The sequence below is a fragment of the Poecilia reticulata genome, linkage group LG17 (assembly GCF_000633615.1).
Source record: "Poecilia reticulata strain Guanapo linkage group LG17, Guppy_female_1.0+MT, whole genome shotgun sequence".
Taxonomy (NCBI): Eukaryota; Metazoa; Chordata; class Actinopteri; order Cyprinodontiformes; family Poeciliidae; genus Poecilia; species Poecilia reticulata.
In genome coordinates this window covers 20,706,673-20,722,043 of record NC_024347.1, presented here as the reverse complement: position 1 = coordinate 20,722,043, position 15,371 = coordinate 20,706,673, and the positions used below count along the sequence as shown (strand labels likewise).

Below are 15,371 nucleotides of genomic sequence, written 5' to 3'. Positions count from 1 at the left end.
ATTACATTTAATTCAAACAGCCAGCTGATGCAGGACCTGATAAAGGGAGAATCCGAGTTTGTCAAGGAGGTGGAATTCTTCACTTCTCACCACATGAAGCACGCCGACAGCCCGGATGCTCCACCTGACGTCTGCAGCCAGAAAGAGACCATCTTCAGAAACGTTGATGACATCAAGTCCTTCCACAGCAAGTAAGACCACATCTTAATKACCAGTAATATCTGTTAGACCTTAACAAGAACCGCATCAAATAAATGCTTTGTATTCATGAACCTCGTCTCCCGCATTTTCTTTTCTAGGACATTCCTTCCAAAGTTGCACGACTGTGACACAGATGATGATGTAGCAATGTGCTTCCTGAAAAGCAAGGAAGGATTTGAACATTACCTCCAGTATCTTGTAGGACAGAGCCAAGCCGAATCTGCTGTCAGTGACAAAGCTGTCCATCGTTTCTTTAAGGTACCTATTTTTAAGTGACTCCTAGATAAATAAAGTGCCTTTGAAAAATATTCAAATCTCCTAGACTTTTTTACAACCGTCATGGGATATATTTTTTACAACCGTATGGGATATATTGGCACACAATTATGAAGTGGTTTGTCATTTTTTTTAGGAATAAAAATCAATTTTATATCCAAGCTGCTTTACTCTGATGTCCCTTATTGAAATCCAAYCCATCTAATATCAGAGTTAGTTTATGAAATAATAAAGGAAACAAAAAAGGAGAACTCAGTCCATCGAAAACAAGCAATGCAATGAATGTGTTCCTGTCATCATTAATCTAATCAGATTTTTAAGTCTTGATCTAAAGAAACTTTTGTTTCAGAGCATAAAATCTGAAAAACACTTCTCCGTGTTTGRTTCTTATTCTGGAGATATAGAGTAGACTTGACCCAGAATCAAATGCAATTTCATGCCACAATTTTCTGCTTTTTATTTGTGTGGAATTTTGAAAAACATTTATTACTTGCACTTGACAATTGTATACAACTTTGTGTTGGTCTGCCACAAAAATACCCAAACTGTTTCCCAGAAAAATGCTCAAATTAAGTCATAAATTGTTTACTCTTACAGCAGTGCTCTGAGAAAGAGCAGGTGACTGCAGGCCCTGGGGATCCTCCAGTTCGAAGCATAAATGCCTACCTGCAGCAGCCCCTCGAGAGGATTCAGAAGTACAAGGCCTTCCTTAAGGTGACAGTTTTAACAGCCTACAGAGAGTCMTTTATGTTTAATACCTTCTTTATATTGTAAATGGGTATGTAGGATGTGACTCAGATGTGCAAATAATTTTCCATTTTGACATCTGATCATCATTCAGCCTTTCTAAATGTCTTTGCCTGCTGTCTGCAGGATCTCATCCGAAAYAAAGCAAGAAACGGCCAGAACTGCTGCCTCCTGGAAGAGGCGTACGCCATGGTGTCTGCACTCCCTCAGCGTTCAGAGAACACTCACCACGTCTCTCTGATCGAGAACTATCCTGCCACCCTTGAAGTTCTTGGAGAACCAATCAGACAGGTAATACCTTCATCAGTAGCTATGCAACACAGGCCAGTGGTGGCTTTATGTGTTTGATTGTTCTCTTTTTTTTTTTTTACATATTTTTTCTTATTATTTCCTTGCTCAAGGGACCTTTCCAAGTGTGGGAGGGAGCGCCCGGAATTAGAACATCCTCTAGGGGTCACCACCGCCACGTCTTCCTCTTTAGGAACTACTGTATCATTTGCAAACCCAAAAGAGACAGCAACACTGAAACGCAGGCATATGTTTTTAAGAACATGATGAAGGTAAGTAATAATTTCCTGTCGGTTTTATATTTCATCACAGACTCAGCATGATTCTTGTTGTACTGTTCATCTCGGTGCAGCTGAATAACATCGATGTGAACGAAACGGTGGAAGGTGACGACCGGGCCTTTGAGATCTGGCACGAACGGGAGGACTCTGTGAGAAAATACACTTTACAGGCCCGAACGGTCATCATCAAGAACTCCTGGCTGCGAGACCTCAGGGAGCTGCAGCAACGCTACAGCATGCCTGCATGGAGTCAGAGCATTTTTTTTTWATTCTCTTTAACTTTGTTCTTATTTCTCTGTTGCTTTAAATGTTAACTTTTTATGATGTAAACATTCTTCCAGGTTCACCTGATTTTGTAGAAATTTTGGCAAACTGCACAGCAGAGTTGGGTCAAACAATTAAACTCGCCTGCAAAGTTACTGGGGTGCCTAAACCTGTAGTCACCTGGTATAAAGGTAAGACAGTTGCAACATAATCTGTGCTCATTTGCTTGGCTTTACAAAACACTGTACGCATTAAATAATCTTTAGAATGACTTTTCTTTTTTTTTAATCAGTTAATATTTAAACTCTTGGTTTTTAGATGGACGGACAGTAGAGGCAGATCCTCATCACATCATCATTGAGGACCCTGATGGCTCCTGCACGCTGATCCTAGATAACATGACTGCAGATGATTCCGGCCAGTACATGTGCTTTGCAACAAGCCCAGCAGGAAACGCAAGTACTCTTGGAAAAATCACTGTTCAAGGTGAGTGAGAATACAAAGTTGAAGACTTTATCATCCATTCCTTCATATTACCAATTATGTTTCTACCCCCTATTCCTCCTTCCCAAAATATGATAGGGCACTAATATCTTATATTGCACAAGTACCAGATTAAAAATATATAGCTGCCCTGTGTAAATGTGCAGTCAATAGGGATTTGGCGCCCTCTGCTTTCTGCTAAAAATAGCATGTTTTAAGTGTTTTGTGGACTGCTCTTATGTCTATCAAGATTTTGCTGCTTAATTGGAAGCAAATGAAGTATATTTTTTGACACAAACACCTAAACATCTCATGTACCGTTTGTGTATTTGACACAGTGCCTCCTCGCTTTGTAAATAAAATGAGAAATGCTGTCTTCGTTGCTGGTGAAGACGCTCAGTTCACTTGTGTGATACAAAGCRCCCCCAGCCCAAAAATAAGGTAAGACTSTCTGAAGTACATCTAATGCTGCTCATTCTTGACTTTTAAAACTTGTGGTTCCTTTCAAAAAGCACTCGGAATCATTTTACTTTATCACATCTAGTCGGATTATAACCACACACTTCCTTGTATTTTATTAGAAACCTAAATGAGAGGCCAACCAATGTCTCGCAGTGGCCAATGTTTCAACTATTTCAAATGAACATTTATAAACTGTGACATATATTTGAGCTTTTAATTTTACATCGTTCACTATGATGTTTATTCACAATYAATAACACACCTCTGAGGTCTCCACACAATAGTGGTATTTATATGTTAAATTACACACTAAATATATGTTAAATTCCAGTGGTTGGCTGACATCAGAGTAACAGGGGAAGTTAGAAACACATCAAACTTTTCAGATTTTTATGTTTGAAATTTTTTTAATACTACCTGTATTTATCATTTTCTTTATACTTCACACTTTTGTGCTACTTTGTGTTGTTTTATCACAACATTGAAAAACATTGAAGTTTGTTGTTGTAATGTGGCAACATGTGAAGAAGCTTGAGTGTCTTAATATGTCTGAATTTAACATATTTATCTTTCTTTCTGTACTTGTTAAAGGTGGTTCAAAGATGGCCGACTATTGACTGACCAGGAGAARTATCAGACCTACAGCGAGGTCCGTAGTGGGGTTCTGGTTCTGGTTATTAAAAATCTGACTGAGAGAGACCTGGGACACTATGAGTGTGAGGTAAACGACATCGCTTCTGTTCTTATGTTTAGCTCTGTCTTGTTTTTTCTGGATAGTTGAAAATTGCATAATTGTATTTCAAATAAATGTAGTTACATTTTCCCTCWTCAGTTTATTATAAAACCTATTATAACAAGCAGAAAATGTTGCAGTTTATTAAAACTATTTATTTATTTTGCAATAACAATAAGTCACTGTGTCCTTTTAAGTGCTTTGCCGGGAGGTTTTGCTGGATTTACAGCTTCATTGACTTCTTGTTTAGGTTTGCTGAGTCATTGGGGGTGTCTAAGGGCAGATTTGATTGTGATCCTATTTTSATTTTTACACCTAAGAATTGATTTGAAGCTAGTTGCTACCAATTAGCAGTAGAAAGTCATATTTAGGACTCTAAAAATATATTCCTGCTGTTGCCAGCTGTCAAACCGCCTGGGCAGTGCCAAGTGTGCTGCAGATTTAGTTGTTCCTTCCGCTGTGGCCCGCAGTGGAGAGCACGCCATCACCATCGAAGGTAGGGCTTTTCTATCTGCCTTTTAGTTTAACAGTTTCAGTGTTTGGATTTCTCTGAATAAGTCTAACAACAAGAGTTAGTATTTATTTTTAATATGTGATTATTTTATGCAAGTTATTGCATTATATATATATATATATATATATTTTTTATTTTATTTTTTTGTCATTTAAATGTATTTTTATAATTCTGTTTTTGTTTTAGTTACCGAACAGGAGACTAAACTACCAAAGAAGACCATTATAATGTGAGTGTGATGAGTCTTTAACATGATGCATAAGGAATTTCTTTTTGCTGCTCATGTTCTCAGTCAAACCAAATCARAAAGTTAGTTAGTTTTGCTCTGACTTTTGTCAAAAGCTTCAAAATCTAGATAATCGTTAGAAATGTTGATAGGAGTGAGAAAATACACATACAAATCTTGGCTCATTTCTATGTGATTTTGGTTAAAGTTATTACGAGTCATCATGGAGTCGTTAAAGAGCCACACGTGGCTCTGGTGCTGCAGGATACMCAACCATCCTCCAGACAATTTGTTTGTGTTTGTTTTTATGACCAAATTTGTTTTGCAAATACGTTTCWTCTGGGGACAAAAACATTTGAATTTGCTGGACAAGCATTCTGAGGTAGCTACAGGTTTTATGTAACTCTAGTGTTTTTTTTTTTAGAACCAGATTTTAGAGCACATTTCTGTGTGTGTGCCTTTCTRTAGATTGTGTAGTATTTAAAGTCTGTGTGCTAAAGGATTCTATCATATGGATGATAAAAGGAGGGGCTTTTTCCACTGGCGGGGTCCTTCAAACTGGGAAACCTGTTGCTAAGCATGAATTCCAAGACTGGATAAAAAACTTCAAGTTAACTTTTAGGTCTATTTATATGATGCCTATTAGAGGAAGAAGGAATGTCAGTAGAGCAGAGGAAAAATGGACAGAATGTACTAAAATGGACAATTTGCAAAAAAAATATACAAGACTCCTTGTATTATGTTTCTAAACACACTATCAAGCAATTTATAGTTCATCTAACAATGGTACACTGTTAAYAAAAACAAATCTGGATGGTGAATTGTGGTCGTCCACTGCAGAGTTTCACAGAATTGCCTGCTGTGGATTTGTGTCGGTGATGTTATTAAACGTTTAGACAGATTACGATGGAGTCTGAACCATTCCAGATCTACTCCATTTCTTTCCAGACCTTCAAACAAACTACTTCCATGGAGAGTTCTCACATATGAATTAAAAATTATGCTGCGGCCGTACAGAATATAAGACAGCGCCTTTGTAGGAACGAGCAACGGAATTTCATTAAAATCACATCATTTTACAAAATTGATTGGAAAAACAAACACAWATAAATGTACTTAATGAACTCTGATAAGTTGTTTTATGTTTTGTATGACTTCACCAGTGATGTGTAGGTATGGAGGCTTGTTTTTGGGACAATTAATAGTATCTAAATTAAATACAGTTTAATTACAAAGTAGAAAAACATAGAAAAGATGACGGTAATACATTGTCCTGTAAGTGATTAACTACATCTACAGTGAGCTTGATTTTACAGAAGGTCTTGTGTGTATCTTTAACATTACGATGTGGCTGTTTAAAGCCTTTCAGTCTCGTATGTTTTTTGCAAATACGCCAGTACCTCTGCTCACGTATTCATTCATTTTTTCCAGCGAGGAGACGATTACCACTGTTGTGAAGAACCCACGCATGAGGAGACACAGATCTCCAGGCTTGACTGTTCTTGGAGCCCACCGCTCTGAGACCTCCACCCCTGAGCCACCTGCAACCAGGCCAAGAAGGATGCCCACCCCGAAAAAGACCACCATTCCAACCCTCTATGTTACTGAGCCCGAGGGGGCTGGAGCCAGGGCAGTGGAGAGCAGGCCCAGGTGGGTTGAAGTGGAGGAGGTCATCGAGTATAAGGTCAATAAGTCTCCCAGGCTGCCCAGGAGAAGAGGAATCTCACCTGCAGGCTCCGATCGTGCAGCCACCCCCTCCAGACCTAAGAGGTCCCCCCTGGACAACTTGAATGCCAACAACTCAAACAACAAGCAGGTGGAGCAGGCGCAGGAGCATCTGAAGGGAGACATCAGCAGCCAGAGTGTCTCCTGGGAGGAAGACGAGCCTCAGATCGCCTCAGGCTCTGCTTCGAGAGAACCGCGTGARCTTTCATCTGTCCTAACACTTACTGAAGACGCTGATGACCAGGAGGATCAGCAAACTGTTATCTTTGAACCGGAGGATGAGGATACTGAGGAGCCTGAACCAGTGGTTCTGAGACAAGGAGATCGTATTTTGAACCTGGAAGACTTGGAGGATTACATCCCAGGAGAAGGTGAAACCTACGGCTCCTGTCGTGTCTCTGATGAGAAACCCTGTGAGATTTCTGTCCTTCAGAGGGAGATCGGGGGGTCCCAAGTGGGACAGCCTGTGCTTCTCAACGTGGGGCGCCCTGATATTGTTCCAAGGCAGAGAGGCGGCTTCTTTGGCCGCTTCAGGGAGCATCTCTCCAMCAATCTTTTCCCCTCTGCCTCTCCGCAAGGAAGCGGAGCTCGCCCCCGAACTGAGAGACAAGTCCCAATCCAAGTGAGCCACGCAAAGCTAGAGGTGAAGCCCTCCTACTGCTCCGAGGTGCAGAGAGTAGAGGGGGGGCAGCAGAGCTTTAAAACCAAAGTGTCCACTCAAACCTACGGCTACACATCAGTCGGAAAGCCTGTCACTCTTCAAATTAAAGAAAAGCCCTTTCAAAGCCAGTAAACATATTCTAATTGGTGACACAAATCCTTAGTCTTAAATGGATACATTTCTGCTTGCATGGTTAAAATAATCTAACAAAATAATATCTACTACATTTAACAAACCATTCCGTCTTTAAGCAGCCAGTCAGAAAATAGTCTGATCCTCAGTTGTTTTTGTGGGATTCAGAGTTTTCTTTAGGCTAGGGAATGTGGAAACTGCAAATTGTAGGGATACGTATGTCTCTATAGGCAAGTTTCAGTCTCGTTCTGTCATTTGAACTGCTGCACGACATGCAGCATGAATTAARTGGACAGATGATAAGGATATATGTTACTGTTCATGAGTTGGACGTTCGTTTTCATAGATGTCCTGTCATAAAATCATTATGTCTGCAATAGTAACTCATCCAACCAGTGACATTTTGAACACCTCTGACTTTATTTCTGGATTGTCATTAAATGCATATTAGTGTCATATCATCAGGTTTTTTTTTTTGTACTTTTCAGAAACGTTTTTGTTTCACAGCGTCTTTCAGCTTTGAAACTGAAAATACAATGAACAGTGAAGACTTTGACCTTCTGCACTGCTTRCTGTTGTTTAGGTTTAATCACTGGTGTGCAATTAAATTATAGACAAAYTTTGGTGTAGATGTATGAATGATTCCCTGGTGAGCTTTAGATCGCTTAGTTTTTTTTTCCAGGTACCATCGACTAAGTAGTAGTTGATACCTGAAACATACATCCATACTCTATCATTTGCTTTTCTTTTTTTACAAAGCTTCTTTGACAAATTTGGGCCTTTTGATGTTTTGCAGTTGCCCGCRAACTCACAGGGTTTAACAAGGGCGTCCTTTTGTGTGTCAGTGACATATTTATGAGTGACTGCATGTATTTGCTTTGTAAACCAAACATGTTAAGCAGAACTGTCATGTATTTACGTGAAAACATTGAAAGACCTGAAATTCCAGGACTTCACTACTTTCTTGGAAGACGTTGCTGTGTTTGTGTTCCTATAATAAGGTGTCATCGACTGGGTATGGACTATGTATGTTATGATGTTTTAGGTCTAGCAGATTGTAATTGCTTKCAATGTTCATGTGGAGTTGTGGATAATAATGAGGTTGAGCACAAGTGTTAAATAAATGTACAGAAAATACTTAAGATTACCTGTTTCTTCTATCATTGCTTACTACTCCTTATTAAGCCACTTATGAGCTGAGTAAGATGAGACACCAGATCCAACGAGGACCAGCTCCAGCACCAATTGTCCCTTTTTCCACAACACTTTCTTGTAACCTTTTAATTTACCTAGATACAACACTGAACTGCTGGCTTCTGTTTTGTGGCTTACCCTCCTTGTAGAGGATGTTAATGGACCAATGTCATGTTAGTCTTTCTCATGACTTCCTTGATTCCCAGGGGGTTTTTTTAAGTGCTTTTTCCATTTGTCTATTTAAAGTATCTGATAAATTAAGTTCTGGGTTTTCATCAGCCCTAAGCTTTAATAATCAAAAGTAACGGTGATAAATGTTTGAAATCCTCTAAGAAATGCATACCGATTTCAGTTTTTATATAAAATTAAACTAGGTTTTTGAGCATATGGTGCTGACATAGACTTGTGTGACTAAACAAATAATGCACTTTGTAGCTGTAACATTTTATTGAGATTTTAACATGTAACACGTTTTARTATTCCAGAGGACTTATTGCTGTAATTAAGAATAAGCTCAAATAGTGAACAACAATATCAGGAATACATAACTTTTGGTCAGATGAATTGATTTTTACAAAGGGCCATTAATAGTTTTACTTTGTAAGAGTTGCTGGAAAAATTATTGATGCTAGTTAACAAGTACATCATAGAYGACCTTTAAAGGGGCAGCAGTATGTATTTGTCAGGCACATTGTGATAAAAAAAATAAATACAATAGCACGATCAAGTAACTACTACCTTCAGCATGTCATCACAATGCTCCTCCATTAAGCTTTTAACATCATTCTTAGGAGCGTTGCACTGAGAAGTAGTTTACATGAGTTCAGCAGATGCGCAGTTCTACCAGGTGTTTGCCAATTGCTGCTGCTGCTAGTCTGAAGGAGCGTAATGAGGGATGTGTGGGCGAGGGTTGCTCTGTGAGGCAGAAACTCTGCTTAGATACTACATCTCCGAGGAGCTTTGTGGAAAAGGCAGCGCTCGGTCCCATTAAGCGTTTTGAAAACTCAAATTGCTGCCAGAAAAGATTAAGATTTCTCAAACGTGCATAAAATAATCAATGCAACACTCAAAACAAAATACCTGCTTTACATAATGCTGCCCCTTTAATTTGATTTGCTGTGCTTTTTTCTTTTATGGAATATATAAAACCTTAAACATGTCCATCTATTTATGCCTTAAAGCCCAATGAATGTCATTTCACTATACACATAAAGCTACAATGTGAGCAAGTTACACCATATAAAAGTTTACAAAATCACACCTGTAAAATAGTCAACTTTGTATTCCCCGCTTAAAACATAAAAAAGTGACGATGACAAAGGATTTGTTTCTCTAAGCAAGATTGGATTTAACTCACTTGAGCACAACAGAATCCAAATGAAACTTATAAAACTGTTAACATATACAACAACAAAACAGCTTTAAAATGAATTGCGTTACCAACTCTGGAATAAAAGTAATGTTTCAAAAGTATGCCTGACTTGCATATACCTCCTGTAAACAGCCAGAGATGAATATAAATTTTAAACCCTGCCCAACCACCACCACATATCACAACTCTGGATTTTTCCACTTTATTACCACTAAATGACACCACCAGGTGAGCACAGTTTGGTGCCAACAACCAGCATGTGGCTTTACTGGCTTTACATCCTAAAACCGGTTTGTCCAACTGATGGAATGGGTCACGCTGCTCCCTGTTTCATGCACCATGAACAAGGCAGTCCTGACTGAAGAGGACTTTGTAACAACAGGAATCTTCCTGTTTTGTGCAAGTCAGACTTCAAGTAAGATTCATTGGAGTAGCTTTTTTTTCCCCAAACAAAGAATAAAGAAAAAACAAATCTAAAACTGCTCATTAAAAATAAAACTTTTTTTTTTTTACCAAAGTTAACTTAATCTAAATACATGTTTGTAGATTCCTTAAAGTAAGCTGTCTGAGTTTCACAGGCCACCATCTGAGGGAATGTACATGTCAAATGGAGGTCTGGAGTTATAAGGGAGTGGATGGATGAGGTGCCAGGCTGTGCCGTCTTCTACGAAGAAGTCTTGGTTTTCTTGACTTTGTTAATTTCCTACAGACAGAAAAATCAAGCCCATTACAAGATGTATCAAACACATAAACCCTGCATTGTTCCTGCAGTGTTTACATTTCAAAATTCATACCTCAGGCTCAGATTTGTCCATTTTTGTCTGTTTTTTGATGTTTTAAATATTAGAACATAAGACAGTTGGGTTTTATTATTGTGTATTCCAAAAATTTTATGAAAAATGGCCACAGAGAGGGTGTGACTACAAAAGCATGCTAAAAATCTGAAAACCATTTTGTCATTACGTGGCGTAGAAAAAGAAAAGCATGCTACTTTGTGCTGATCTACAACAACCCAGTAAAATACATTGAGGTTTGTGACTATAACGTCATAAAACATGGCAAAATTCAATTGATATGCCCATTTTAAGTTGAAACTTTAACAAAAGATTCATTTTAATTGGAATCTTTAATTCCTGATGACATCTGTTGACTTTACAGATACAATATTCTTAGTATACTGCAAGCCAACCATCTCATCTGCTCCAGTGTTAATGATCTGTGCTTGCTCTGCAGCTGTCAGCGAGTCTACGTGTTTCTACACGCCCTTATTGAGGCTCGGATGAGTGGAAACCAATTAACACCACTGCCTCCACACCAGAGGCGTTTTCACACTTGTAAACACGTGTGCTTTGATTATTTAATTCTTGGGTTCCAAACGACAGCAGCACCTTCTGTCTCCTCCATCAAAAGTTGAAACAGTACAGCTGACTGTCCTCACGGCTACTCTSAACTGTTGAGAGYAGCTGGTTAAGCTAATTTTAGCTCCTTTGATGCAAATACAGGAGCTTCAAAGRTGGCTCACCTCAAGAAGAGCTTGTTTTAAATTCTTATACGCATCCTCCAAATTGTCATTGACGATAACGACATCAAACATGCCTGGTTCTTTACCTAAATGGGAGAGATCATAAGAGAACGTTTCATTTTAAACATACTTACTTAAACATACTCTAGCTCTACTAGAGGTTTGGGAATAAATGATAACTCCTTACTTAACTCCATGTCCACGTTGGCTGCATGTAAACGCTTCCGAAGGCTCTCCTCCGACTCGGTATTCCTGTCCCTTAATCGCTTCTCCTGTAACWCCCAACAAGAGACTGATTATTAGCAGGAAAACTCACAGAACCAAACTGGCTGCACAAATTCCAATTGTGCTCACCAGGATTTCCATGGATGGCGGCTGGATGGAGATGTACATGGGATTGAGGTCTGTCTTCTTGATGTTCTTCACGCCCTGCATGTCGATGTCAAGGATACAGATGAGATTCTTGGCCTGGACGGCTTGGACGGCGGCCTTGCTTGTGCCGTACAGGTTTCCAGAAAACTCTGCGTTCTCGATGAACTCGCCGTTGTTTATGGCCGCCTGCATAGCCTCCCGCGTAACATAATGGTAATCTAAAAATCCAACACCAGAACACGGAGGGATTGGGCTTTTAGAAAACCAGAAAGCACGTGGACTGCTGTTATTACACTGAAAGCAGAGACGCATGCTGTACCTCTGCCGTTCTCTTCTCCTGGACGAGGGTTTCTTGTTGTATCTRRGAGATTAAACGATACGAGTGTTAGATACCTCAGAGCTGCAAAAGTTTYAGCACTTACAGATGTCTTTTCTCCTTTTATACTATGCATTTATTCAGCTTTTAAAACAAATCATAACACTCATAGAGCAAATTGGAAGAGTAGAAGACATCCTAATCACAAAGAAAACCAATAAAACATAACCAAGTTTGCTGCAAATAACAAGACGCAACATCTTGAAACGTTGTCCAGCAGATCACTAGAAGAAAAAGAAAAATTACATCCCACTTCATCACCAMAATCCTCCGGACAACAAAAGGACACCGGAAAGTTTTTTTGTTTTTTTTTGCTTGCTCCAGTAGTTAGTTCTACATCTGCCAAGAATTGTTTTGACAAAAAACATTGGATTYAGTTCTAAATGAGTTCTAAATCTAAATGTGTCCTGAAATATTTTAGCCCAAGATAAAGAGTTAATGCACAAATTTCCATTTAATGTAACAGGAGAGAGGGTAACTCCCTGTATTAYATAAAAGTAAAAGAGTACGAGTATGTATAAAACTTATACAATATCTTACCCTTAACCTGATCCCCAAGTCTAGTTAAACCCGTAGCATTACCATTACCAAACAGAGGTTTCCTGCTTTATCAGCAGATCTACTGCTATTGGTTTGTGCTTCCCACTGTTGAGTTAATTTGCATTTTGACACAAGCTAAATTTTGCTCGTCTCCATTCAGAAGTAAAGCTGTAAGTACATGGACGTTTGGTCAACTTACAGACCAATTTCGACAATCTGTTGATTATTATATGGTTTGCAAAACAAAGTTAACTGAATGTGTTTATATTTCAACTTCTGCTTCTCCAAATGGCAAAATAACGCATCGAACAAAAGGGATTAATAAGAGATACATTTTGCCTATCAACACTCTTCAAAGTGCACTAAGTGTTTCACACATTGTTGAATTTTTATATTTTTTTCCCAAGTATTGAGCGCCCAAAAATACAAAACTGAAACCTAATAAAACATGACAATATATGTTTATATGTCCATAAAGAAAAACAAAGTCCACTTATTTGAGTAAGTGATCAAAATCATGAACACAAAATGCCAAAAAACACAAGACAGACTTTTTATTATTCAAGCTACAGCATGACGCACTTACGAGAGACGCTGAAGCCAAAAACATTTTCATGTTCCTTGATAAGTTTCTTCAGCAGGGTGCTTTTTCCTGCCCCGGACGGACCACTAAACACCACAGGCCTGGGTCCAGCCATTGCTGAAACAGAAGAGGAGTTATTTAGAAAAATGTTTTGGTGGGGCAGTAAGGATTTACTCATAAAAGTAAAAATTGGTCTAGGTATAAAAAAAATGTTTTTCTTTAACACTCCAGCATTGGTGGGTAAATGTTTTTGAGAAGAGTCATGCTGAGGAGAAAAATAACCAAGCGATGTGGCCTGTGGTTAACTGAGGAAAAAAAACAAAAAAACAAAACAGATACAGTTGCCAGTTTGGAGCCAGAGTCACTAGGGAAGACATCAAGTAGAAACTATTGAACCTGAACATGATATCAAAAAAAACAACGTCATACAAGAGGTGAAAGAAGAAAGGCTGCTTTGGATAGCACACAAACAGCCCTTTAAAACCATTCAAAGCTCAATTATACAACAACTTCCTTGTGGGGAAAAAAAAAGCTCTCAAGCCAAGAGTCTGTTTCAACTCACATATTCCCACCGTTTCTACACTTTGATGCTACATCTAATCCGCTACTGATGTCTTCCATCAAAATGCTCAAAGATTAGAGAGGCACCTGTAATGCTTCTCCTTACCTTTTAATGGACAAGAGTTCAAGCAGGTGAAGAGGTGGAGTGAGAGGTGAGGGTTTGATAGAGACAAAACAGAACGAAAGCAGAAATAGAAAGGGGTGGAGAAAGCAAGAGGGCGAGGCAGGGCAGGGCTACGCAACTCTATAAACCAGCTTCTGTTTTTTGTTTTGTTTTTTTATTCTCTGCAACAGATAATAAAGAGATGCATGAAGGGAAACAAAAATCACATGGTACTACAACCAGCAGGAACTGATACTTATTGGATTCAGCGCCATAACTCATTTAAAACCCGTGCACTCCCACTCATGTGACTAGTATTTGCCTTGAATAAAGTTAAATCACACGAGTTCCATAAATGCCAGAGGACAAAAGTAAGAACTGAAACTAAAAAGACTCCGATGGAACATTTCCTTAGTAATCATTTAAATATTCTTTAAAATGTAAACAAATAAATACATTTAGCCTTTAAAACTGTTTGGCACGTTATTTTTCCAGCGTTATATAAATTTTTTGTTAGAAGAAATTATTGCTATTTTTCAGCCTAAATGATTTCTTAAGGAGATTGAATTTTAGGATATAGAACTAAAATACAGAAATTCTTACAGTGCAGAGAAAGAGAAGCTAAACAGTGCTATCACCACATGTAGGGTAATGAGTGTTTACGATCTGTGTAGAGTAACCACCCAGACTCAAATCTCATTTTAAATGTTTTGACTGCATGTACTTCTGATCGATTATTCTTACTTGTTAAAACTGCCATAATTCAAAACAAAGAAAATTAAACTATTATTAACACCACTTGATTTAGAAAGATTTAATTAAATACAACGTGGAAGTAGTGGTGAGTGACTGACAACTTACTAGAAGCTGCAGATCCATCATGCTGTCTTAACGTGAATAATATTGATTAAAATGCTTCCTTGGGTACTTGCTACAGCTCCAAATAAATTGCAAATTAAAAAAGGTAAAAAGTTGCATAGAAAAATATATATATCAATCAACTGAAAACTCCCTGCATTTCATTTCCATCTTTTCCTGGTACACCATGTCAACTAGCAAACTCCAGGAATGAATGGCACACCCAGACAATAAAAGACATCCGGGATGAAAAGAGGCGATAAAACATAAACAGTATCCCTTCCTACCTGTAAATAATCGTGTAATATGTCTCAGGTACATCGAGGGTTAGATTATTCCAAGCCCCAGACCGTTTCCGGAGGATTTTCTTCCTCTACTGGCCTGAGCTTTCGTTGTGAGAGCCATTAGATAAAAACTGTGCTGCCTGCGTCATCACTGCGGACCAAAACATCAGCGTTCAGCGTCAAAACCACGCGCGGAAAAACGAGGAAACTGTTGTTTTTTTTTCTCTCCGTAATTTACTTTAGCCACGAACATTTTAGAAAAACGTCAGTAAATAACTTATATACTTATTATATTTATATTATTGCAAATAGTTCGTAATAGCTGTATAAACACGTTAAGGACGCGCTGTTACCATAGCTACTTGAAATAGGCTAGCTGAAAGGCAGCGCTGCTGCAAGTTCTTTTGCTATATRTAAAAACATCCGCCTCAAATGGCGTTCGTTTTCCAAAATTAAACCATACCAGTTAACACGTTGCTCCCTCTTTCGATAGTGGGAAGTTAAAACTCACCGCACAACTTCCCCGGATGAAGGAGTCCCGAAGGCCCGACCAATCACACGGTTTGRGTTGCTAGCGTTAGCTGCGTGCGGTAGCGGCGTGTTACTGGTTTTC

General features: G+C 38.7%; 2 protein-coding genes across 2 annotated transcripts in view; one reads left to right on the top strand and one right to left on the bottom strand.

Moving 5' to 3' along the window:
• obscnb (obscurin, cytoskeletal calmodulin and titin-interacting RhoGEF b) overlaps window positions 1-8,140 on the top strand; it is a 56,238-nt gene extending 48,098 nt beyond the window's left edge. The window contains exons 69-81 of the mRNA XM_008434289.2: window positions 21-191; window positions 300-459; window positions 1,075-1,191; window positions 1,351-1,515; window positions 1,626-1,784; window positions 1,865-2,042; window positions 2,135-2,248; window positions 2,376-2,543; window positions 2,879-2,981; window positions 3,594-3,723; window positions 4,138-4,231; window positions 4,436-4,478; window positions 5,907-8,140. Coding sequence (XP_008432511.1) covers window positions 21-191; window positions 300-459; window positions 1,075-1,191; window positions 1,351-1,515; window positions 1,626-1,784; window positions 1,865-2,042; window positions 2,135-2,248; window positions 2,376-2,543; window positions 2,879-2,981; window positions 3,594-3,723; window positions 4,138-4,231; window positions 4,436-4,478; window positions 5,907-6,993 — 2,689 coding nt within the window. The 3' untranslated portion in view covers window positions 6,994-8,140. The remainder of the gene's footprint in view (window positions 1-20; window positions 192-299; window positions 460-1,074; window positions 1,192-1,350; window positions 1,516-1,625; window positions 1,785-1,864; window positions 2,043-2,134; window positions 2,249-2,375; window positions 2,544-2,878; window positions 2,982-3,593; window positions 3,724-4,137; window positions 4,232-4,435; window positions 4,479-5,906) is intronic.
• A 470-nt stretch (window positions 8,141-8,610) lies between these two features.
• Window positions 8,611-15,366, bottom strand: guk1a (guanylate kinase 1a). The gene is made up of 8 exons (XM_008434292.2): window positions 15,270-15,366; window positions 14,762-14,909; window positions 12,956-13,069; window positions 11,773-11,814; window positions 11,436-11,671; window positions 11,269-11,353; window positions 11,082-11,167; window positions 8,611-10,262 (listed from the first exon to the last, which is right to left on the bottom strand). Exons 2-8 carry the CDS (start codon window positions 14,793-14,795, stop codon window positions 10,224-10,226), a joined length of 636 nt encoding a protein of 211 aa, XP_008432514.1. The 5' UTR covers window positions 14,796-14,909; window positions 15,270-15,366; the 3' UTR covers window positions 8,611-10,223.
• Window positions 15,367-15,371: the final 5 nt, after the last annotated feature.